Source organism: Anastrepha obliqua, chromosome 1, assembly GCF_027943255.1.
Source record: "Anastrepha obliqua isolate idAnaObli1 chromosome 1, idAnaObli1_1.0, whole genome shotgun sequence".
NCBI lineage: Eukaryota > Metazoa > Arthropoda > Insecta > Diptera > Tephritidae > Anastrepha > Anastrepha obliqua.
In genome coordinates this window covers 118,300,259-118,327,384 of record NC_072892.1, presented here as the reverse complement: position 1 = coordinate 118,327,384, position 27,126 = coordinate 118,300,259, and the positions used below count along the sequence as shown (strand labels likewise).

At 39.6% G+C, this 27,126-nt stretch overlaps 1 protein-coding gene and 1 pseudogene across 1 annotated transcript; one reads left to right on the top strand and one right to left on the bottom strand.

Annotated features, from left to right (window-relative positions):
- Positions 1–216: 216 nt before the first annotated feature.
- On the bottom strand, positions 217–23,094 carry LOC129235857 (SPARC). Its single transcript, XM_054869910.1, has 5 exons — positions 22,970–23,094; positions 8,935–9,119; positions 8,758–8,851; positions 549–1,159; positions 217–486 (listed from the first exon to the last, which is right to left on the bottom strand). The coding sequence occupies exons 2-5, from the start codon at positions 9,079–9,081 to the stop codon at positions 427–429; spliced, it is 912 nt and encodes a 303-aa protein (XP_054725885.1). The 5' UTR covers positions 9,082–9,119; positions 22,970–23,094; the 3' UTR covers positions 217–426.
- On the top strand, positions 5,784–5,938 carry LOC129236516 (U2 spliceosomal RNA; annotated as a pseudogene).
- Positions 23,095–27,126: the final 4,032 nt, after the last annotated feature.

Here is a 27,126-nt window from a genome sequence, read left to right as displayed (position 1 = left end):
ATCATCCTTGGACAATAGCCAGAAAATTTTTGTATTTTGTAGAATCAATATTACCTTGTATAGATTCGAAGTGATCATATTCAATCAATCAGCTTCTTCGACCGGCATTGCGAGCATTAAATCTCGAAAAAATTTTGTTGACAGTCGCTGCCTCTCGAATGCAATACGTACGTATGTTTACTTACCGCCACCCCCTTCTATTGGTCAGATTAAGGCTTTACTGCTAAACATTTTAGAAACTTTTATTACATTTACTTTTAATCTAAAATCTCAATATTTGCTGATAAACATAAACCAAATAATTTCATACAGACATACTTTTCCTCTATGTATGTATGCATATATGTATATGTGTCTATAGTAGTTATGATACAGAAAATAAAGCTTCAAATAATATTAATGGAATCATCCTGAACCCAATCATCTTTAGCCGAGTAATTGCGGAGTGCTCCTGTGAATATCGTCACAACGCTCATTCAAATCGGTCTAATAAAAATTAAGAAAAATAAAATAAATTGCTTACTGATTTCTTCTTTTTGTACAATTACCTCATCGAGTTCCAAGCAAGCGCCCCATTCCACCAAAGTGATGCGATGGTCGTTATTTGAGTCGCAAGATTCTAAGAATGGTGCAATACATTGCTCCAAGCTAACCAACGGTGCACGGATGGGGAAGAGTTCGTGACGCGATACAGAGCGGTCGGTGTCACCATCTAAATCACACCACTTCCAAACTGCAGCATTAGCCCAGCGACGAGTCATATTAGTTTCGGCTTCCAATTCCATTTGCATGTAATGTTCCGTGAGCTCATCACGTTCGGCCAAATCGCGCATGACGTTGAACAACCAATCGCGCATGCGACGTGGGAAATCTTTCATATCTTCTTCGGAGCATTCGCGTTTCTCATGGCATGGACCGTAATAGTCAATATGTACGTGACTGTTCTCCGGGTTTAGGCAACCAGGTGCTTTGGTGTCGCACAGACATCTTTGCCGATAGACGGCACAATCTGAAGGCCAAGTTTCATTACGGTTAGTGCAGACGTGGCGACGTGCCTCCGCCTCCTCAGGGCACTCGGGTATGCACACACATTTAGCTTCATTGCCATTCAGCTGGCAGACACGACCGGCACCGCAATGCATCTTCTCACAGGGATCAACTAAATATAAAACAAAACAAAAAAATAAAGAATTAAAATACACAAACATAAATAACCAACACATTGCAATAGTGTACATTCGACACCATGAACGGGGCTGACCCCTTCGGAAGCAACAGGTCTGGGTTATTCGATCCTGACCTCCAACCAAAGAAAAGGTCAAAAGTTGACGACTTTGTGCCCCTTCCTGTGCCAAAACACAACGACGATCATATACCTCGATTCTTAGGCGCAAGAACGATTGTCCAATATCATCCTATAATGTCTTCCAAATAAAAAGAGATTTAAGACACATTTGGCCGAAAGTATCGTTGTAACGGAATTAAGATCAGGTGCCTTGCTCCTTAAAGTCGAAAATACTAAATCGGCCGAAAAGTTCCTTTAAGCTACCCACATAGACATCATACCTGTAAAGATTACTTCTCACAAAGTTTTAAACACAACGGAAGGCAGAATATTTTCGAGAAACCTCATCAACCTCTCTGAAGAAGAATTAACAGAAGGGTTGATTGACCAAAAAGAGATCGAAGTTAAAAAAAGCATGCGTAAAGATGGGGACAACGAATGGGGATGACGTTCGATTTAATCCGGAGACCACAATTCACTAAATTAAGTTGGGAAAGGGTTCGTGTGCTAGAACACATCCCTAATCCAATGCGATGCAAAACCTGCCAAAGGCTCGGGTACACAAAAAACAGATGTCGCAACATTCAGGTATGTAGCCAGTGCGCCACTCCATCGCCACATGATCCATGCCCAAGGCTATTTTGCGTGAATTGTCAATCAGAGACACGTTCGTCCAACGATCCTTGCTCTCCCACCTTTTTGAAACACAAGTCCGTTAATAAGATAAAAATATAGCGGCGATGTATATTATGATACTATTAGAGATGCGTGGAAAATGTTTATTAGCAACCCGAACGCATATAACATTCAGCCCCCTAAAAAAAATATAAAGTCTCCATCCTTTGCACTAATTGTAAAAAAAAACACAATAACGGTCGAACCAACAATAGTAAACAAACCAAATGACTCACAAACAAATATGACACATAGAACCAACGAAGAAGATACAAACAAAAAAGCAACAGCAAATATCAGCGCAGCCAAGCAAATACCATCGAACATACCCAAATCCCAGCAGACAAACAATACAACAACGCCAGCAAGTCTAAAAACACCAACTAATTCGTGCACAGCAAATAATTCGGGTGCACTAGAAAAAATGCTCGGAGCCCCTTTTGGGGTTCTACCTCCTCTAATCAGACAGGGCGCGCTATAGAAGACGCAATCCTTACTTCTGGCTGCATTGTACTCAATGACGGCTCTCCCACCCACTTCTCAACTCACTCAACCTTTACCCATATTGACCTGACCCTCTCATCTCCCTCCTTCTTCAACAACTCATCATGCTCCCTTATAGATGACCTTGACGGCAGCGATCACTTTCCTATCTTTATCAAACTGTTCGCTTTTCCCCTAGAATCAAATTTAAAACAGATAGAGCGGATTGGAAAAAATTCGAACGCGCTGGCGAGTCCTATTACAATTCCTTCCAAATGCCTTTCAATATCAACAAGAAACCTCCAACCTCCATAAAGCGATTCGATGTGCGGCCAACACCTCCATACCTCTGTCCTCAAGAAAACCAGCAAAACCAGGCCCCTTATGGTGGAACAAAGAAATTGCGTCCCTAAGGCAAGCCTAGCAACATGCTTGGCACTATTTTAAACGCAGTCGATCGACCTCAAATCTCATTCAACACAGAAAATTGAACGCGCAATTTCGTCAAGAAATTAAGCATGCTAAGCTGCACTGTTTCCAAAAGTTTACCAGCAACATTTCTGCATCATCCGACCCTAAGAGAATATGGGCAGACACAAAAAAGCTTACTGGTGTACCTTGCAATTCTCAAATCAATTCCGTTATGGCAATCTTCTATATCCTTGGGATATAGCTCAAGAATTTGCCAGCCACATTTCTAATGCCTCTTCCGACCACACTTTTCTTCCCGAATTTATTACCTCTAAAGACTCACTAAGCCCCCAAAATCGTACCACTCCTTCTAATATCACATACTCTGCCAGACTCTTAGAAGCCGACATATCTCTTCTTGAACTCAAACTTGTACACTTTTATAAAATCATTTCTTTCGAACAGAAAATTACGTCTACTTATATCCAACACCCACTCTCCCATTTTTCCACTCGATAATGGCACTCCACAGGGATCCCCTTTATCGGTCATTTTGTTCATTATAGCCTTTAACGAAATTAGTACCATTTTGAACAAGTTTCATATATGTAAAAAACGGGAGTGTCCTCCTTTTTCCCTGACCCTCAGTGGTGTAAATATTGGAAGTACTGATAATCTTAAGTTTCTTGGTATTATGTTCGATCCCAAATATTTCTTCCAACAGCACTGCAAAAATGTTAGGGAAAAACTATATGTAAAGTTAAATATTATGGAATACTTATCAAGCAAACGCTCGCTAATTAGCTCAGCTCTACTGATTAACGTGGTAAAAGCCCTCATCCTATCAACCATCAATTACGGTCTAGCTGTTTATGGATTACACGGCAAACACATAGCTAAAGATGATTGCTGCCCCCTACCTTACCGCAGTGCGCAGATCCATACGCGCATTTCCGACCTCGCCCATAAAGGCTATTCTTGCCGAATCGGGTCTTCCATCTCTATACTACAACTTGCTCTGAGTCCCAACCTTCTTATAGACAAAGACTTTCAATATGCAACCTCACGCGTATCTATACCTAAAATACCTTCATCTATACACACCTGCGACTTATTTGCAAAACATGCGGAACTGTCCTCTAAACCATACACTCTGCGGTACACTAATTACCCACCGTGGGCGGTTAGCAAAAAATCCTTTATCAACGACCTATCTTCTGTACGGAAAGATAATACTTTAAACGCCGTTTACAGGGCCAAGTTCTCCGAATCAATCGCAGTGTATAAATTTAACGGGTGGCAATCGGTTTTTACTTACGGGTCGAAAGGAACCCACTCTGCTTACGCAGTGGTAAAGGAAAATCAGGAAGTTATCACGTACGGCCTTCTATTTTCATTCTGCTCGATTTTCAACGCTGAAACAACCGCTATATTACAAGCCGTTCTGCCGTACTGCGCCAAAAGCAAGGGTAAACACATCATTTGCTCCGACAGTTTGTCCTGTTTCCAAGCCATCCAAAGACTGTATTAAAAACATACTCATTTCCCATCGGAGCACCATCAAAATTATGTGGATACCTGGGCACTCCGGCATCCAGGATAACACGCTGGTAGATACAATTGCCAAGGACATTTCTGTTACACCAACAGTCACGTCCGAATTCATGCTACCCAGCGACATATATCGACTTATTCTTGAACAGAGGCAAACAAAGTTACTTCGTGAATGGTCATATTATAAACACCATTATTCGAACATTAACCCCAACGTACAAAACCTGCCTATCCATCATCGGTACGCACCAACTACATCACCCCATACACAGGGCTCCGTATTGGGCATACCATAATAACTAGCGCACACCTATTACAGGGTAGTAAATATATCCAACACCTGCCTCTTCTGCCAAGCCACAGCCAGTGTTCATCACCTACTGGTATCCTGCCCAGAACTTGCTTCTCAAAGGCATCACCACTTCAGCAACAGAGATCCTCTTTAACTTTTGAAAGATGCCACTGAAGATAACATACAAAAATTTACACATTTCTAAAGGACACCGACCTACTCCGTCGTATCTGATCCAACACACATCACCGGCCAGCCGAAAGCCTCTGCTGCTAGCGCTGCGTTTGCTTGAATTTACTAATAATTTTATTATTATTATTATTATCCCCTATACAATATAACCCTAACTTAACGAGCACACTGCCTACCAGGGCCTTCCGTGCTTAAGGACGATTACAAAATGAATTATTTCTAACTGTACAATTCAAATATGGTCTGATATAATAATAGATTTCATAGAATTGTATATTTTAATCACATTGTCAAAGGTAACATTATTTAATAGAGTGGATGGTACCATAGTTCCAAATGCAGTAGTCCATTTGAGGGTTAGTGTTGGACAGAGGTGTAGGATGTGTTCGATTGAGAGATGCCCTCCACAAAACTGGCTAGTCCGGGAAGGAAAGTCGAGGGGAAGATCTTCGTGTGTTAGTTTAATATGACCGAGTCTCAGATGTATGAAAGTTGTGATCTGGTGCTTGGAAAGGGAGGTTGGGAATAGGGATTTTTGAAGTGAAAACTTCTTTAGAATCGTTGGGAGTGATTTGAGAAAAAGTGAAACGAAAAAGCGACCCTCTTGGCTACGAAGCGTTATATTATATGTTGATATAAACATAGCGACGAACTAAATAACTTTTATTTTTTCTTGTTTCTTGTGATTCGAACCAAGGATTTTGGATCGGAAGCTCACATTGCTAGTCGCTCGGCTACCGCGTCATGCTGTAGGCGTTGGCCTAAAAGTTATTTAGTTACGAAGCGTTATATTACATGTTGATATAAATAATTTTTGTGAGCGTGTAATTCTCAAAAGGTTTATTAGAAAATGTATTGAAAATGTATTGAGTTTGTTGGTTGTGTATGGTTATCGCTTCTCGGCCTTATGGCTAAGATCCTCCATCGGAGGACAACAAATGTTAAACTAATTTTTGGAAATGGGCGGAGTGCTTTAAGGGCTTGCTCCACCTCTGCCACGGGTTGGCCCGGTATTGCAGTACCGCCGGGATTTCGGCCTTGAATAAATACAAGAAAAAATATACTAATACATTTAGCTTTGGTGGGAAGAGACATAAATTTTTATATGAATACAAGTAGACGAAAATGGAAGAAATTTGTAAGTCTGTTTCTTCGGTCCGTTTGGGTATTTTTTTTGACAACATCGAAACCAAAGCATTTGTATCATATTTTATCTATCATAAGCCACTCGTATCATTTGTTGAAATTGAAAACATTGAGGATGAATAATAATAAAATGAAGAAAATAAAATATGAACTTTATAGCAATATTATAATGAACCTATAATTATCCCGCTCCTAATGCTGCTTTCGTCTCATTCTCTCTCAGTTTGTTTTACGGAAGGTTTCACTTCTATCGCGTCTAACCGTTAGACTGGTATTTTTTTTACAATCAGCAAATGTTGTACTATGGTCAGTACGTGAACCATCGGTGAAAATCGTTACCCAACTATTTAAGGACTGCGAACGAATTATTTCCATAAAACGTCGTATAAAAACTACCGCATTTGTGTTAAGTTTACTGAGAGCATGAAGGTCACTATTTATTGCTGCAGGAAGGAGTTTCCAGGGACACTGACTACTAATTTTCGAGCAAGATGCCGGTAAAGATATACCGAGTTTGTTGCAGTTGTAGATGGAACGACGGATGACCGATCAAATTTTGAAAGAGATTATGCTGAGAAGCGGTCTTAAATGTGTTGATTGAAAATTTGGCTATAAGCTTAAGAGTTGTTATTTGACATCTTTCAGTGATAGATGGAAGACCAGCTTCAGCTAAAACACACTTGATAGGAGACGTTGGGAAGGCGTTAAGGCTACGCCTGACCGCTGAATGATAAGGTCATTGAGAAGGTTTAGATGCTGTTTGGCACACTAGTCATAAATGGGTAGACAGGAATCAAGTTTAGATAAAACGAGGGAGCGATTAGTCGAGATAAGTGTGTTTTGATATATCCGAAGGTGCTTTGATGCCAAATATTTAATAATGTTCAGACTGGCGAAAAGGTTAGTTCTCAGTGTTGAACAGTAGGGTTCAAAAGTGTAAAATCAAACCAAGTGTTTTAAAATTGGCCACGAATTGCTTACGCTAAGGTTTATATATTGGCAATCATGCTTTCGGCATATACGAGGTGTGTTCAAAAAGTATCGCGAATTATGTGTTTTTCTTCAAAAATTATTTATTTATTCGTTAATATCTATTTTGTCCCCTTTAAAATAATCCTATGAGATATTATGCACTTGTGCCAATCATCGAATCACTTCAATGCCGTCTTTATCTCGTCAATCGTAGCGCAGTGTCGTCCTTTCATGGGCCTCTTCAGTTTCGGGAACAAGAAAAAGTCACAGGTTCGTGCGGCAGCTTCCATTGAGATGATTGAGATTTGGTTTCCACGTTCTAACCATAAACCCACGATTCGTCATCAGTTATGACCCTCTGGAGCAAATTTTGGTCGTCGCGGACAGAATTAAACATCTCATTAGCAATGTTCATGCGATGCTGCTTTTGGCTGAAATTGAGCCGGTTTGGTACGAATTTTGCGGCGAGACGGTCAAATTATTGAAAAAAATCGAATGGCACGAGCCAATCGATATGTCTAGGTCCTCAGCAACTTCTCTAACGATGATTCGATGATCGGCCAATACCATTTTCTTCACTTCATTAATTTTTTCGTCTGTTGTTGAAGTGCTCGGGCGTCCGGCATGCTTTTCGTCGTTCACATCTTCTCGGCTTTCTGAGAACATTTTGTACCACCGATTGCTTTGGTATGACACAGTCAACATTCGGAGTGCATCCGCGCACTTAATTTCGTTTTTCACACAAAATTTGATACAGGTTCTTTGATTCATCTTTTTGAATAGGTAAAAATCGAAGACGAGCCTAAACATGTGCAAGCAAAGCAGCTGTCAGCAATTAACGGAACATTTAAAATGGCCGAACTCGTCGGCATGAGTGAGAGACATGAGTACCAACATATCGCCACAAAAAAAATCGAAAAATCGATCGAAATACACGTAACTTGCGAAAATTCAAAATTCGCGATACTTTTTGAACACACCTCGTATGTAGTACCTTGCATTTGCTATAGGTCAGTGTTGCCCCTGAGTATTGCCCCAAAACATTGATATCATTTAGCAAGTTGATGAAATTCCTTTCTGCTGTTGAAGGAACTTTAGACTTAGTGTAAAAAATAGCACCATGAGCATAAATACGGAAGTTAATTGATTTAAATTCGCTTGCTATTTTGTTTATATTTTCAAAGGCTATTGAAAAGAGTACAACCGATAGTGGTGAGCCTTGAGGAATTCCATTTTCAAGGGAAAAGGTTAAGAAAATTCGCCATTAACTTTGACTTGAAATTTACGTCCGGTTAAAAATGATTTTATAAGATTATATACCTTTGGTCCTATACCCCAGGTGGATAATTGCTATAAAACGACATGAGCTCCGATACGGTCGAAAGCTTTTTCGAAATCGGTGGATAAAATAGTAACGTGATTCTTGCTAGAAAGTGCATCAGTAATAAAATGTTGAAGAGGGCGTAGACAGTCAAGCCATGCTTTCTTTTAAAGGCTACTTGGTTATGGCTAACAAGTGCATTTTTTAGAGATAAACCACATTAGACGCTTTGTTAGCATTTTTTCAAATATTTTTCCAAGACATGAAAGGAGGGAAATCGGTTATCCGCTTCTGTACTTCCGATTCCGAAACCAAATAAGCCCCCAGAACTAATAATTTTATTATCACGTAAGCTTTTAAAAATAAATAAATAAATAAAGTACTCTGGCGAAACACGCTGAGTGTATGTGGGGTTTAGTTACTCACTTTCAACTACCGGGTTCAGTACGCTATTCTGCTGATCTACAGCCTCAGCAGCAAATTGAGCAGCGAGCTCATTTTCACGTTCCAAATCATTATTCTAAAATTAAAATATTTTTGTATATACAAATGTAATCTGGGTATTTTTGAATTCTGAAATATTCCTTTGCATTTGGTGCTTACCAAGTTCTTCTCCTCGAATTGGCGTAACAGCTCCTCTTCACTCTCATCGAAATCGGCTAGATCGTCCAAATCGAATTCAGGTAGTTCCTCTGCGTGCATTGGCACCAAACAGAGGAGGCCTGCTGCAAGCAGGATTGCCCACTTCATGGTTGCGTAACGGTCTGTGGCTGCCTGGCTACTCGAAGCTGAAAAAGTACAAAATGTGGACCTTCTTTATGCGCTGGTGAACTTAGAGTATTCAAAAAATCTAGCTAAATTTTTGTGAGAGCGTCTTTGAGTGGTGACAATGTTGGAAGTAAGACGACTACGAGATAAGCCGCGTTTATATTACAAAAACAAAATTAGGTATTTCTAAATACTGTACATATTTGTGTGTGTGCATGTGAGTTTATTTGTGGATGACCTCGTTTAGCGATTATAGTTTATTTTTTTTAGTTTCTTTCTTAATGCTATCAGTCTTCAGATTGGCTTTCATTTATATTTTTAGTAAGCTTAGACAGTAATTCAGTAATTGACCTCGAGTTATGATCTCATACTTTTTGTTATGAATTATTAAAAATGCGTTTCGGAAAAATAAATTGTTTAGAAAGTTGCCAGGCTGGGGAGTTTGCGAGCCATAATCATTAACCCAATTCGGGTTCCAAGCACTAGAGAATATTTACGAGTACATGTACATCCTTTGTTGGCTATTTGACCGAACTCCTCTTCCGATTTTTGGAGTAGGTCTCGATTTGGCTCCACACATGCAGAAATCCATAATTTCATTGTTTTATTTAAAATTTTTCATGCCTGAAATATTGATATCATCGGCCTTAACAACCGCGCTGTTAGTTCTGCCTTTTTCAAAGCGAATGGGTCTGATGGTGATTGAGGACAAAACGAAACAGTCGGCGCACTCGCGTATCGGTACCCACGTCACTACTGACAGTTATGATTTCGAGATTGTAAAAGACTTCGTTTATTTATGAACCAGCATTAACACCGATAACAATGTCAGCCTGAAATCCAACGTAGAATTGCTCTTGCCAACAAGTGTTACTTTGGACTAAGTAGCCAATCGAGTAGTAAAGTCCTCTCGAGACGATCAAACAAACCATCTACAATGCTCTCATCATGTCCGTCCTAACGTATGGCGCAGAAGCGTGGACGATGACAACATCCGATGAAGCGACGCTGGGGGTGTTTGAGCGAAAGATTTTTGGACCTTTTGCACGGGACGGCGACAATGAACAGGCAATGGGACAATGCATTGTATGAGCTTTACGACGACATAGACATAGCGCAGCGAATGAAGATCCAGCAGCTGCATTGGCTGGGTCATGTCGTCCGAATGGATACAAACGATCCAGCTATGAAGGTATTCGCTGCTGTACCAACTGGTGGTAGCAGAGGAAGAGGAAGGCCTCCTCTGCGTTGGAAAAATCAGGTCGAGAAGGACTTGGTTTCACTTGGTGTGTCCAACTGGCACCGGTTAGCACGAGAAAGAAGGACTGGCGCGCTTTGTTAAACTCGGCCAGCGGAACCGTTGGGCCTTTGTTCATGTCCAGGCAAAGCACTTACAGCTCACCCCTACATCCTCTGAGACATTCGCTGTCGATGACGCGCTATGATCTATAAATCTTTCGCGAATATAATTTATTTCTTTAACACTCCAAATGTCGCGGATACAATAAAACTGGCATGATGAGAAACTATAAGATGTCCCTTTTTACAACTTAACTGAGCTATTGCTATTTGTAGTTCGCTGTGGTTGGGTAAATGAGCGATGGGGGATCGGGATATTAATTTTCCCTGTGATTCTCACTGCTCTCGCCATTCAGCAGGTTGGAAAAGTGGTCGTTCTATACCTTGAACGTGGTCTGGATGTTATTCGCCAGGTAATAAAATTTTGTAAAATAAATCATGGGTCAGCTCTGTTGTTCTGATTTAAAATGTATCAGCATTTTACTCGAAAATTCATGCCAGCAAAGCTTTCACATTATAAACAATTATAAAGTTATTGAAGTTTTAAATTTTCATTTTTGCAGTATTCATAAATTTTTGATAAATCCGTCGTTTTAATAAAATATTCTTGATCGTTTGAGGCCGTTTTTTATAAAAACGTGCCTAAATACTGCAGCTCTCGATTTTGTTCGCACATTCTCGAACAGCCCAGGCGTATGAGCAACGGGTACAAGCACAGCTGTTTGATGCTCATCATTCGAAAGTTTTCGTGTGTGGCAGGCAAGGTAGGTTCTGGCTGAAGTGTTGAGGTCTGACGTCTTCTATGGCGCGACGGTCTGGTTGCCTCATCTCCAGACTTGAATAATGAATCGAGAGAAAGAACGAGGAAGTAGAATACCGTTCTTACCCAAATCTACTACCTTACCCAAATGCATGTTTAAAGCGTACCTTTATCGCTTTGGGCATGAAGGGACTCTTTACTGTGAGCAGTAATAAAATTTTTACAATTTTCCATGCGAAGCTTTTTGCCATAATGGAGACAGTGTGAATCGTATCCAAAAGAGGGTTCGAAAAAGTAAAATTTAAAATACTTTCGGACACTCAATCAGCCCTCAAAGACTTAAATAGCTTTACGTTCAATTCGAAAATCCTTATAGAGTCTAACAATGCACTCAGCAAAAGGACATAAGGGACACGAAGGAAACGAGAAGGCAAATTTTTATGCCAAAAAAAGTGCGCAAGGACCATTTATAGGACCCCATTTTTCAGCTTTAACAAAAATAACTTAAAACTTAAAATAACTCCCAAAAAATGGGATCCAAGAAATAAAAACCAAGGAATACCCAAACAGCACAAATGGCCTTAATCACTCCAACAAGACCCTGAACTTTAATACCAACAGATCAAAATTTGCTCTAACCCTAAATAAAAAGAGTCTCAGATTACACTGTGGAAGACTTACAGGCCAGGCTAGCACTAGGTTGCGCAGGTTCTGCTGTGACGAAGATGAGTGCAGGGAACACTTAATTGGCAATTGTGAAGCATTAGGTCCCATGAGGCACAGAATTCTGGGCTCGTACCTACTAGAGGGCGAAGACTTACAAATGCTCCCTATAAAGAGCTGGTTCGTTTCCTCGCAATACTAAATAATTAAAATTAAGCACTCGGGGCGCACAATAGATCAATCTGGTCACTGGTCAATCTGGTAGTCAGAATTTTCAAAATTTTGCAGAATTGTTTTTTTGTGAAAATTTGAAGGGATTCCGACAAATACTTTTCGAGTTATTCAAAAATTAACAAAGGGCTCTCGGGCGCTCCGCTCGGTGCAAGCAAAACTTTAAATGCGTTTTTCTCTAAACTATGTTTTTTGAACTGGTGATCACTGTAACTTAAAAACCGTTTGGTAAATTTCAATAAAATTTATACTGCTTTTGAACAGCATACAAAACTCGTGCCAAATCGAAGAATTTTTGTTTTTTTAATTTCAATTTTTGTTAACAATTAATTGTCGGTTTTTTCTCGAAAATCTGAAAAATATTTCCTGAGGCCGCCATTATTAATTTTGATAAAAAAGAAGCTTCGATCAGGCATAAGATTATCTATTAACAAAACTAATTTCTCTTGTCCTATTGATTTAAGATGAATCTCCAAGGACTTGTGATGATCAGCGCAAGGGACTTCCGGAGAAACGGGCTCCACACAAACAGCGGTAACTTTTACAATTATTATAATATTTTTTTTTTTTTAATTTGCTAAAGTCAAGACGAAATATGATGTATTAATGCTATGTTTTATTTTTGTAAAATAGAGCAACTGACTAGCAAACAGAAATTATTGAAAATCATCCTTTTTTCGGGCCCCCTAACCCCTTAAAGGCCTTAGCCTAACCCATACCACTATTGCCATTACCATTATTTTGAACATAGCTGTACTTTACATTAAAATGGCGTCCAAGTCCTTTGTTACGCGTTTGAGTGAGCTTCGACTCCAATTTGTGAAGCACGTGTTGATTTCCCTCTAGAAATGAATGGACCTAAAACTTTATATCAGCGCTGAATGGCTGATAGTTTTTATGAAACGATTTCTCATGACAGAAATCTACTGGGACTCTTGTCATTGTCTACATATTGGCGGCTGAAACAACTTTTTCTTTCATTTGCCATTTCTATATCCAAAATGGGCATCGCACCGAATGGTGGGCAAGCACAAGCCTATTCGAGTACGACTGTCTCCGTACATAGATATACATACATATATGAATATTCTCATACATAGTTTGCATTTAATTAATGTAGCCACACTCATATATTTACGGAAAAACACATTTGATTGGCCTAACCGGCAAGTGTGGACTTATCACTTTGACTTATCGCCAACTTCCGTTTGTGTTTCAAAACGACTGCCATATTTCGTGATCACAATGTCAACTACGTATGCACGTATGTACTCGAATATGATAGTTCGTAAATGTACTACATACATATACACACACATACATCCATAATATACGCATACGCATGCACCAGTGAAGAACGAACAAAGCTGAACGGTTGATCGTCTGCTATTATCTTGCTTTTGAGTTTTTGCCGCCTAATGAAGCATCTGCAGCTTTGCTTCTCGATTGCACAAGTTGCCATAGTAACCTCAACCCATTTTTAAAGAATTATACGAAGCTCGTCGTTTATTCGCGACAAATATGTTGTTTTAAAAGTGTGATTTATATTACATTGCAAATTGGCATAGAAATTCAGTGGGACAAACAATCAGCAACCAACAAATTGCATATGCAGACATACATACATACAAACTTATATATCTATGAATGCGAATCAAGTGGTGAGCATAAATGCAGCAATAATTTCCCTCTTCTTTGCATGCCTCTCTTAACCCTTTACCACATATGAGCCCATGTCAGGTATTGCATTTTTGATTCCTTTTTATTTCCTAATTAAGTATTAAAAAAATAATTCAAACTATTTCAATCCATCCATCCACGCTATTCAATTTCTTAACTCGTAGCAGTGCTTACCGGTGATTGGACGATCGGCACACACGCCGAAAAGCTAGGTTTACCATTTAACCCCATTGCAGAAGCTGTGGGGACCTTTCAGAAAAGGAGACTGTTGAGCAATTTCTCTGTAAATGTCCGATATGGCAGCTACACTATTAAGGTCACTGGGTGCTCCTTTCTTCGACAGGCTGGGGTAGTGCGCCAACCTAAATCCCACCAATCTTCTCCATTACATCAACAGGTCTGGCTGGCGCTGTAGATACCTGCGTGTTGAAGGTCTCATAATAGTATCAAAACGGCGCTTTAGTGCTACTTTAGGAGTGCCACCTACCTACCTACCGTTTCAATCCATCAAATACATATATATTTAGCAATAATAAAATGAAAAAAAAAAAAAAAAATTCTCCATGATTTTATGACATTTCAAAATAACCTCACTTTTGTCCAAGTGGGTGAAAAAAGCGGAATTGAGGTGCAATTGATTCATTTTCAAAAAGCGATAACACGGTAAGACGTTCTTTTTGAAAAAAAAAAAATAAATATTGTATTTTCATGCAGCCGATGCACATCTCTCTCGACGGATAAAAAGTTTTCCGATTTTCAACTGGTTTTTATATACCTTACAACTAGTTTTTATAGAGGGTTCCGTAAAAAAAGAATACAACTTTTTCATTATTTTTTTTTTAATATGTCTTATTGATAATTAAATAAAGCTATGAAACAAGTTTTTTCAACGCTTTATTAATTCATGCAGTAAAGGGTTAATGTGCACGATAAAATATAGCTGGACAAGGAATGCATTTTCAAATTCCTGGAAAAAGTTTATTCGATCCATACTGAAGATTTTTATTATATTCAATATTTTAATAGTAAAATTTGTTGCCCCTTAATATTTTAGCGTGTGTTGTTGTTGCAATACATTTTTATATGACAGCATTTTACTCGATCATATCTCAGAAAATTAGATTATGAATTCTTTATGCATGGCTGTAAGACATATAACTGGATGAAGGTAGTTTAATCAGGCCTACAAGTCAACTCTAAAAATGCTTGATTCTTCGTTTAGAAATTAAATAAAGCTTAAAATTATAAGAGTATATAAGAAATATTCGTAAATTAATGTCTACAAATTTTCCTGTTAATTGGTAACTGTAGTTTTACTTTCTTTGCTTCCTACTCTCACCAATCAAACTGATTTGGCTTCCGCGTAAAATCAATTCAAGCTGATCGATCGTCCAGACGTCGATTCGCACAGTGTTGTTATAGTGTGTGTTTGTATGTATCTACATATACAAGTGCAATATATAATATTTAATTTTCATATTCAAATGCACCCTGTAGTTAAAATTTTTGACATTTTTCTAAAACACTAGCCCAATACTATACACCTAGTGACTATTTTTGAACCAGTGTAAAACGACTGTAAAATGAGAAAGTTAATGGTCGAATTTTGACTAACAGCGCCACCATCTACAATACGAGTATAATGCTCATGGAGTAGTAGGGCAGAAAGGCCCTGCTATGAACGGAGATCCAGAGTGCCTTTGACTGTAAGGAAACAGTTCTCTGTGCCTTCCTCGATATCGAGGGAGCTTTCGACAATGCCTCTCACTCTGAGGTATGTCGCGCACTATATGCGGATGAATAGGGTTCCTGCTACAGACAAGGATAGCTGAAACCGCAACAGCAGACAGTACAATCTAGCTACAAACAAGTAAGTAGTAGTAGGCGACCTGCTTCACTTGCTGACAAACAGCGGAATCCACTGTCAGGGATATGCGGATGATGTTGTAATTATAGCGATAGGCAGGTTCGAAAACACTCTTCGCGGTATACTGAAAATAGTTTTCAACCTGACAAAAAGATGGTGTGCTGGGGTAGGTCTGCATATAAACCCGTCCAAAACAGCCATCATCCCTTTTACCAGGAATGAAAGCTTTACTAGGAATGAAAGAGAAGAGAATGGACAGGGTTGTTATTGATTTGGACAGCGAAGTTAAGTATCTTGGCCTTGTCCTGGATGCCAAGCTTAACTGTCTTGTCCAAAGCAACAAAGGCTCTCATGTTCTGCAAACGTCAAGGAGAAGTTCAGGAGTGAAGCGCTAGAGCTAAGGGAGGTTTGCAACAACGTCAGAAATGGTTCGGAAAGTGAAGGCTCGACTTGAACGAAATCCAAGTCCAAGTGGAAGAAAAATGGCCAAAGAACTGAAAATATCGCAAGACAGCATTCGACGCATATTGAGAAATGAGGTCAAGGTCAAGGCTTACAAGTTCCAAAAAGCACACGATCTTTCACCCCAGCAAAAAAACGTTCGGTGCGAAAGAGCAAAGGAGTTGTTGCGCTTGCACGAACGTGGCGAATTTCCTAACATTGTGTTTTCTGATGAAAAAAATTTCCCAATTGAGCAGTTCATAAACACTCAAAACGATCGTGTTTACTTGACCGAACGCTCATACGAGAATTTGAGTCTACGTATAGCCACTCCAAGCAATTTCCCATCGCAAGTAATGGTTTGGTCTGCAGTGACCGCTGATGGACGCGCTCCAATCGTCTTTATCGAGTCTGGTGTCAAAGTGAATGCAACTTATTATCGGGAAAATGTTTAAGAAGCTGCTTTAGAGCCGTGGACACGCAAACATTTCGGTCGTAGACCGTGGACATTCCAACAGGACTCGGCACCGTCTCATAAAGTTCGTGTGAACCAAGAATGGTTAAGAAATCATGTTCCACACTTCATTTCGTCCACACAATGGCTTTCGAATTCGCCAGACACAAATCCGATGGGCTATTCCATCTGGTCCATTTTGGAGAGCAAGGTGAGGACTAAAAAATATGCCAGTATGGATGCGCTGAAAAAAGCGATTATACGAGAATGGGCCAAAATACCTCAAGATCACAATCATGCAGCATGCAACTCATTTTTTGACCGTTTGAAGGCTATATTCAAGGCAAAAGGTGGTCATATCGAGCTAAAGTTAATATATGCTAAAATTGTAATCATTTGTCTTTGAAATCAATAAAAACTGATTTCACACAAAAAAGTTATGGTGTTTTGAATAAGTAACACTTCATATCGTTCACCCTGTTGATTACTCGTACTATTATGTGAATAAATAAATACGAGGGTCGTTTGAAAAGTCCGTGGAAAAAAACGTTTATTCGTTTGGGGTAAACATTTTTTTTATTTTTCGACATAGCCTCATTTTTGGCTTATACACTAGTCCAACGCTGTCCTAGCTTACTGATCATTTCCGAATAAGAGGATTTGTCCAAGTCTGCAAAATAGTCATTTGTTTCTGCCAACACCTCCTCCTTTGAATAAAACCTGTTTTCCGCCAGCCATTCTTCATACTGGGGATCAAATAGTATTCCGAGAGATCCGAAGGAACCAAGTCTGAAGGGGGATTGGGGGATGTGAGAAGTGTTCGAACCCTATTTCCCTTAATTTTGCGACCATAACTGCTGAGGCGTGAGCTGGCAGGGAACGTTGTCGTGGTGTTAAAGGAAAATTACTTGACTTCCACGATTCAAACGAATGCCAAACACAAAGAAATGAACCAATCTGGCTGAAACTTCGTGTATGTTCTTCTAAGAAATGCTACTAACTAAACATGACCTTGATACAAGCCAGTGGTGCAGTCTCTCTGACCTTGCACGGACTTTTAAAACGACCCTCCTATAAGGGATCGCAGTAGTCGATGCATTGCAATGTGAGCTAAATTAGAGTCTTGTTTTTGCCAAAGAATTCATAGCAATGTGTTGTTTAAAATGGAATCAGTTCAGAACGCGTTCTAATGTTTTGCACAAAGTAAGCGCCATGTAAAAGTAGACACTTGAAAGCATTGTGGAGATAGGGGGTTTAGAGTGAGGACCAGTACCGCTTCGTATGCATCTAGTTTGTCATCGATTCTACACTAGTGCGATTTACTGCAGGTACATTAGTATGCTCATGTATATATGTATATGTATGTATGTACGTATGCATATAAGATATTTCGTTTTATGGAATTGTCGATGTGTTGGATTTTACAGCTTCTTTATTTTTGCAGCTCTTAATTGAAATAATTTGCAGGCGGCGCGCATATGTCATTTATTTCTTTCATTTATGGAATATGCAGCATATTATTTTTAACAGCATATTCGTTTGTATATAAATATATAAAATTTATGTGCGATCGCATACGTGTGTATGAATTTATATATGTATATGTACACACATGCATACATATTTAAATGTACTACACGACAAGTATATTGAGTTCTTGGCCTTGTACCTAGCAGTATTGAATGCTACGTGTCAATTTGCTTTGATTCCATAAGCTTACACCCATACATACATATGTACTTATGTGTGTGTATATTGAAATTTCTAGTTCATTTTTGAAATATGACTTCGTACCACTGCATAAAAAACTGCCTTCAATACATACGTACATACACAGATATATACCTACATATCGTCATAGTGTCATAATCAAAAAAAAACCTCATTGGATGAAAATATGTCGTTACTTTTACTTAGGAAGGCATAGTAGAGTGAAAATTTTGAAGCCGTTTTTCTCAACATTTTGGGTTTTTGGAGTAAATGAGCGACATTTATCTAAAAATGTGTATTCCTTTTTTTGAACAGGTATTGTGAACAAATTTATATTTATATGTAATTAGGTTAGGTTAGGTTGAGCGGTTGTTATTTGTGGCATACTCAGGCTCAGGCTCAGGTTTGTCCCTACCCTCCTAAAACCAGTGTGCGCTTTTCAAAAATTTTAGAATATCCCTGATTTCTACAGAACTGAAATCTTCCAATTCATTAAAAAATTGTCTACCTAAAATGGTAAATCTACTTATACGTCTGGATAGAGCAGGACAATGGCACAGAAGGTGCGAGATCGTGTCTTCCTTATCTAGACAGCTTCTGCAGAAGTCATGCGGTTGCACACCCATCATCTGGACATGCCTACCTATTATAGTGCCCAGTTATAACTGAGATCAGTGTGCTAAGACTGTGCTTATTTTGGCTGAGCAGAGATTCTGTGCGTTTAGCATTTAAAGTCGGCCAAATTGTCGAGCGATTCTGCAGGTGATTTCATTACACCGTCTTTTATTCGCTCATCTTACGATTTCCTTAAAGATAAATAACTTACATGTTTGTAAGGGTGTGCATAAGTCATTGTAGTTATATGTAGTAACAACGAGTACCTATTGTTCTTTTTGGCTCTTCTTCTATAGAGTCCACTTTTTTTATTACAATTAAGAGAATATAACAAAAAACTCTATACAATTTACGGCTTGCTGATAGAGGACACATTATTGTATAAAACCAACGTTTGAAATAGTTTTCAGTTATTCACTTCACGATAATCCAATTTCTAGCACAGCAAAAGATGTTCAGCTCCTGAGAAAGACCTCGCGTTGATATGCTTGGTTTAATTTTTCTTGTACACTTTCAGCAACAGCAGCAATGTTTTCACGGTACTGCACTGAAGTATGATAGTAAGAGATTTATGTGAGTCTCTCTTACCAAAAAGGGTTACTTTGGACTAAGTGGGAAATTGAATAGTATTATTATAGGGGTCTCATCATGTCCATCTTATTGTACGTCGCAGAAGCTTGAACAATGCAATATTCGATGAGGTGCCTCGTGCATTGTTTGAGACAAAAATTGAGCGGACGATTTTTGGACCTTTGCATGTTGGCGACCACGAGTAACGCGGCGGAACAATGAGCTATATGAGCTTTATGGTGACATAGACAAAGTACAGCGAATAAAGATCCAGCGGCACCCGGAAGAGAAAGAACTCTTTCTCCTTTGGAAGATCATGTGAAGAAGGACTTGGCTTCACTTAGCGTGCCCAACTGACGTCGGTTAGTATGAGACAGAAACGAATGCCGCGCTCTGTTAAACTCCACCAAAATCGCTTAAGCGGTTATCGCGCCTACCAAGATGAGTAAGTACTCTATGAGAACGTGCTGTGGTATCCCATAGAGATTCAAGTAAGAGAACGTAATTTTCGTATGATTTCGAAATTTTGGTTTTTGAGGTAAATTTTTAGTATTTCCCCAACAATATTCAATCACCTCGGCCGAATGGATTGATGCGTGACAATATTCAGAAGTGCACAGGTTCGAAACTGCGGACATGAACACCAATTGATAGAAAATGGCGATCGCTCCTCAGCAGATAACGACAAACCTCCGAGTGTATTTCGGCCATGAAAACGCACCTCATAAAACACCATTTGCCGTATGGAGGCGGCGTAAAACTGTAGGTTCCCCCATTTCTGGAAAACATCACAACGCACACCTCAAATAGGAGGAGGAACCCGCCAAATACCGAAAAAACGAAAGCGAAGATTGTTAAAGCACAACAACATAGCAACAACGACAGCCCTACAGATGAAAGCTGTTCTTAAGGCAATAACGAGAGGCTACCAACCAGGCATATAAGGGAGGGAGCTCTATCAGCCAAGGCTGATGCACTAGACATATTTACTCAAATGAAGGAAGGGTGAGGTACGGTGCACTAGACAGGGCTAGTTTACCGGACAATATACAGACAAACGCCAAACGACATTCATCGGGAGACCACCTTACCACCTTCCTAAGCTCCCGATTCCTGAATGCCGTTATCAGAGTCCAATCACCACTTATTGCAGATGAAGCGCTTCAGCTACCTCGCGAGGTTCGCGTTGGCCGAAATTCGTTCTGGATATTGTAGCTGGTTAAACTCGTACCTATCCAGAATCGACCTCGACATATATATTTATATTGGGTTGGGGAATAAGTTCATAGCGTTTTTATATTTTCTTTTATTTTACAATGATTTGTTTGCTGTTTGACAAAAAGTTCGGCCGCCGTAGCCGAATGGGTGGGGCGTGACTACCATTCGGAATTCACAGAGAGAACGTCGGTTCGAATCTCGGTGAAAACACCAAAATTAATAAAAACATTTTTCTAATAGCGGTCGCCGCTCGGCAGGCAATGGCAAACCTCTGAGTGTATTTCTGCCATGAAAAAGCTCCTCATCAAAATATCTGCCGTTCGGAGTCGGCTTGAAACTGTAGGTCCCTTCATTTGTGGAACAACATCAAGACTCACATCACAAATGGGAGGAGGAGCTCGGCCAAACACCCAAAAAGGGTGTACGCGCCAATTATATAATATATATATATATTCTGCTCAAATATGAACGAGACGCTATCAATAAAACGGTCCTCGGATGACATATAGCAAATATACATTTTTTATTTTTTGGTAGGACTATTATAAGCTTACATGGCAAATTTCAGCGTGATATGTCACATAGTTTGTTTTCTGTGCTACTGTAAACAAGTCAAGCTCGAGTGTGTTCTTCGAATTTAACGATGGAAATTCATGTTGAACAAAGAATTTGTTTGAAATTTTGTTATTCCAACAAAATTTCGGCTTCAGACGCCTTAAAAATGTTGCAGACAATCTATGGGGACTCTGCTCTATCGCGTGCACGTGTTTTCCAGTGGTACAAATCGTTCAAAGAGGGCCGTACATCAACCCAAAAAACCAAGCCAAAGTCGCTCAAAAATTAAGGTTATGCTGACTGTTTTTTTCGATTACGAAGGTGTGGTGCACTGGGAGTTCCTTCCGCAAGGCCGATCGGTTAACGCTGAATATTATTTAGACGTTTTAAAGCGTTTGCGCGAGAACATTCGTCTTAAAAGGAAGGAATTGTGGGACAACAAGTCATGGTTCTTGTATCACGATAATCATCACGTCTTGTTCGCGATTATTTGAACACAAATAATGTTAATATCGTTCCACAAGCACTGTATTCGCCTGATAGGACTTCATGTGACTTTTTCCTGTTTCCCAAGCTCAAGTTGCCGCTCCGTGGAAAACATTTTGAGACAATTGAAGTCATAAAAGAGAATTCGAAGAACACACTCGAGCTTGACTTGTTTGCAGTAGCACAGAAAACGAACTATGTGACATATCACGCTGAAATTTGCCATGTAAGCTTATAATAGTCCTACCAAAAAATAAAAAAATTATTTTTGCCATATGTCATCCGCGGACCGTTTTATTAATAACGTCTCGTTCATATTTGAGCAGAAGGTATATAAGTATTCGTTCGATAGAACTCTTTCTGCTCTACAAAACTATGTTAATTTGAATGGATTTCTGACACTAAACTGCTTTTATAAGGACTAACTGCGGTTCTGAGCCGTCGTGAAACCGTGTGCACCTCCATTTGTGTGACAATGCCAAGACGCACATCCCAAGTTGGACGAGAGTTTCAGCCAAAAGTTTGAAAGATTTATGCGTTCATTATTATTATATTAATAAAAGTTAGAACGATTAAGAAATGTTCGATCCTTAGAATGTATCGATGACAGTTAAATTAATTAAAAAATAATATTTGGCGGCCTATGTGTGATTCCAAAAAATTTGAATTCGAATTCTTTCAGTGAACAATAAATTTGAATTTTAAATAAATTTCTAATTTGAATAAAAGATGCCGGAAGCTCGATATGTCTGCACCAGCATTAGCACAAAATTAGTTATAAATGTATGCCACGTTGTGATAGGCCAATTGGAACATATGTATGTATGTATGTATGCGTGCATATGTTGACAATTTGTTGATTCCATGAGTTCATCGCGCTCATTTCTTGTAGTGAAATACTATCCTGTTCAAGCGATGATTTCATTATAGTGCAATGTGTTTTGTCGGCGCAAGAGTTTGCATAGATAGAAATTTATGCGCCGATGGCCACAGAAGTAAACGATACATTTAATGCACATACATACATATATATGTGCATATAAACTTTATTACTGAAATGCAGTGCGGGAATGTACATTTCGCCATGTTTGAAAGCACAGAAATTAGCGCAACCCACATATGACACTACATACACACACACACGCACACATATACACACAGTGAGTACAGAAAAAAAATGACTGACTAACACAATAAACAAAAAGGATGCTCCAGTTGAGAACACCGCAATTGTGTCCATATGTATCCACCCACAAGCGATAGCAGCTTCCACTCTCGCAGCCAAGAAATCTTTTGCGTTTCTACAATTTTATTTACTTACATGATTACTAAAAATAAATTATCGCACTTTTGCAGAAAATAAGTAAGTGATTGCACAGAATAGTGAGTATTTCAATAAAAACGATCTAAACAGCTCGAGCAGCACCAGACGACTGATCAGCAATAGAACTGGCTGTACCCCACATGCACACAATACATATGCACATAAGTGCTCCCTATATTTACAGCTGTGTGTGCGCGCCCCCAAATGCCGAAAGCGTTGCAGACCATTCGTATATACCAATTCCAGATACAGATGTGGATGCGAGCAATCGGGAAAATAATAACAGCACACATGAGATATTTCCTCACTGGAAACGATAGCAGTGGCGCAGAACCTTTGAAAAGCGTATGTATGTACGTATGTAATGAATGCAGTAATAAGATGCACTTGCTGTGCACCGATACGAACTTTTGCTTTTTCCTTTCACAAGCATATACACGCACACATACATATATTAGTAAGTAGACGATTGCATCTGTGAACTTTCCACAAAAGAACTTATTTTTCTACGGCAAAGCACGAAATGATCATTCTTGATCTATGTTCGTAAGTTTACTATAGTACAGTGAAACCGCCCTTGGGCGAACACTTGCCGCCAGTCAGCTTTTGATCTTCTATTAGGACTGTTTCAATGGATCCTTTGCGTCCGTTGCGGTAACGCATTTGACTGACATGCTTTGTAAAAAGTACCGTCGTGTCATAATGCAAGTATTGCCGCATATAAACAAAAAAGCAACAGCTGTTCTTGTCGTGAAAGCAAATACTACTGTGGGCAAAAAGTAAGGTGAATTTATTTGTCAAACTTCGCGGGATTAAAATTTCGCTCTAGTTATTTATTTCATGAGTTGGCAGCACTGTTAATAACATCTGGGCCAACTTTCATGTGAATGTCATTATCAGTAATATATTCACGCTTGTGTTTACCAAACGACCAAGAGTGCATTTTTCGATTTTTACAATGTCTGGTTTGATTGAGCAGAGAAGTGACATCAAATTTTGTTTGCGGAATGAAATTTCGGCTGCGGAAACGTTTAGCATGTTGCAGAAGGCATTGGTGATTTGACCATGTCGCAGAAAAATGTTTATAAGTGGTACAAAGACTTCAAAGAGGGTCGAGAACGTGTTGATGACTTGGAGCGCTCCGGACGACCATCGACGTCAACAGATGACCAACACGTCAATAAAGTGAAGGGATTAGTGCTCAAAAATCGTCGGTTGACTGTTAAAGACCTTACTGATATGATCGAAATATCAGAAGGATCTGTGAAAACCATTTTGAAAGACCATTTGGGCCTACGAAAAGTCAAATCTCGTTTGGTACCGAAAATTCTCAATTTCTTGGAAAAAAGTCGTCGCGTTGATGTGTGTGAAACAATGCTTTCAGACTATCAGGACAAGCTCAAATGCATCATTACGGGAGATGAGACTTGGATTTATGCTTACGACCCTGAAACAACCGACCAATCAAGCGAATATCGTGCTAAAGGCGAGGCTAGACCGAAAAGAGCACGTCAAAGTCGTTCAAAAATAAAGGTCATGATGACAGTTTTTTTCGATTTTCGTTGTGTGGTGCACTATGAATTCCTTCCACCTGGCCAAACTGTTAATAAAGAATATTATTTGAGCGTTATGCGTCGTTTACGTGAAGCAGTTCGTCTAAAAAGACCAGAATTATGGGCCAACAATTCTTGGTTTTTGCATCACGATAATGCACCGTCTCACTCTGCACTCGTTCTTCGTGACCATTTCGCCAAAAATTCCACGCATATCGTTCCGCAACCACCGTATTCGCCTGATTTGGCTCCGTGTGACTTCTGGCTATTCCCAAAACTCAAGAGACCACTCCGGGGAACGCGTTTCGAGTCGTTTGAGGAGATAAAAGCTGAATCGAAGGAGTTGTTGATGGCTATACCGGAAATGGACTATTTGGCATGTTTCGAGGATTGGAAAAATCGTTGGCATAAGTGTATTTCATCGAGAGGGGATTATTTTGAAGGGGATGAAATTGATTTACAAGAATAAATAAATATTTTTCAATTTACAACCAAATTCACCTTACTTTTTGCCTACAGTAGTATCATATTTCGTTGTGCATAAACAGGTTTTTGTTGGTTGTGAAGTAAATGTACTTAGTAGTGCCATAAGTTCTGTTACAAGTTAAGTCTGTTATAGGTACTTGTAGATATGAAATTATAATACTGATTTCAATGAAGTTGGTTTTATTCAATCACGTAATTTATCACTGCTGCTTTGGCTATCGATCATTGACGAGCTCCTACAGACTCTCGACGATCTCGGATATGAAGTTCAGGGCTTTGCTGACGGTTTAATCATCATGGTTAGGGGCAAATTTGGCTCTTCTATAACTGATCGCATGCAACTAGCTCTCGAAAATACGCAAAACTGGTGTCTGGAGAAAGGGCTTTCGTTAAATCCGGACAAAAAGTGTGGGGTACCCTTCACTCGAAGAAGGAAATTAAGTCTAGGAACCTTTAAACTAGGGGACACCGTCTTAACTCTATCTGTGAACATGAAATATCTGGGAGTAATCCTTGATAAAACCTTAAACTGGGAAAATCACTTATCGTACATCACAAACAAAGCCTTGAGAGCAATATACGTATGCCAAAGGCTCTACGGTAAAACATGGGGTCTGCGGCCAAAGATGATGGCATGGTCTTATAAAAAAATAATATTGCCAATGATCACCTGTGCCTCTCTGGTATGGTGGCCAAAAGTATACCGAACTAAGACTCAGATATCACTTAACAAGGTATACCGAATAGCCTGTCTGAGGGTTACGGGAGCAATGCGAGCGTGCCCCAAAGCGGCTCTAGGAATAGTCACTGGACTCATTCCACTATATCTTGTAGCCAAAGAGATGGCAATCAGTGCAGCTCTAAGGCTTCCTAATCTACTCCATCTCAAAGAAGGCAATCTTACAGGACATGTAAGGATTCTGGGTTCAATCCGGAACTCTCCGTACCTGACAGTTCACGACAAAATGAAAAGGAAACTCGAATTCTCAAAGAAATTCAAAGTCGCCATTAGTGACCGCTCAGCGTGGAGAAACAATGAAATATTCTTAAAACAGGGTGTACAGGTGTGGTTTACTGATGGGTTCAAAATGAAAGGCGGTGGTGCCGGGGTGGAATTGTCGGACCACATTTCAAAAGCAGTTGCAATGGGAAAAACCACTCCCATTTTCCAGGCGGATGTCCACGCCTTAGAGCTTTGTGCCAGATAATGTGTACGGAGAAGCACGCGCGGTGCCAATATTAACATTCTCTCTGACAGTCAAGCAGGACATGAGGGGCTCGAAGGGAATGAAATTGCGGGCACAAAAGGGGGCAAACACTCCCTTCATAGTTCCTGAACCTTTCAGCGGGCTAAATAACAGCTTCAAAAGTGCCTTTCCATGTGAGCAGGAACAACGAGGCCTAATCGATTACTGGAGAGACCAATCGGGCATGCGGAAATCGAAAAGACTCATAGATCCAGAACGGATAAAGGCAGAAGCAATCCTTAACCTAAGCAGAAAGGACTTAAACTTTACACTGAACTACTAAAAGGACACTGTAAACTTAATTATCACATGAAAAAGATAAATGTGATATAAAACGATTCTTGTAGACTCTGCAAAGAGGCACAAGAAGCAGCAGAACACGTTCTCTGCGACTGCCCAGCAGTGGCACGACGCAGATTAAATTACCTGGGAAATGGGGCTATAAATCCAAACCTTCTGGTAGAAATTAAGCCTACAGCAGTTTACGATAGATTTATTCAGGTCGCAGTGCAATCAAAAAAAATTAAATTTTCATTCGCGATTAGACCATTCCTTTAAGCGATTAGGCCATTCAGCTATTGCCGCACGCACGTTTTTCATGGATACTGGCGTCGCCGCTCGAAACAAAAGGTTGTTTGACTCTCCAAATATCTGTGAGGTCTTCCACAGGCCATGTTCTCCAATTCTGACCACAAACTGTAGTCCAACGGATTCAGATTTGGACTTCCAGAGGGCCAATTTTCTGCGGCTATGAAGACAGGAATATTATTTTTTAGCTACTGCTGGGTGATTTTTGCTTTATGGACTGGAGCGGAATCTTGTTGGAGGAAGAGAGTACCGCTTAACTGCTTCACCACACCTTTTAAGA

Coding starts and splice junctions, on each gene's coding strand:
- LOC129235857 (XM_054869910.1), bottom strand. CDS start 9,081: ATGAAGTGGGCAATCCTGCTTGCAGCAGGCCTCCTCTGTTTGGTGCCA. Junction 8,852..8,934: donor AATTCGAGGAGAAGAACTTG/GTAAGCACCAAA, acceptor TTTTAATTTTAG/AATAATGATTTGGAACGTGA. Junction 487..548: donor CTTGCTTGGAACTCGATGAG/GTAATTGTACAA, acceptor AATTTTTATTAG/ACCGATTTGAATGAGCGTTG.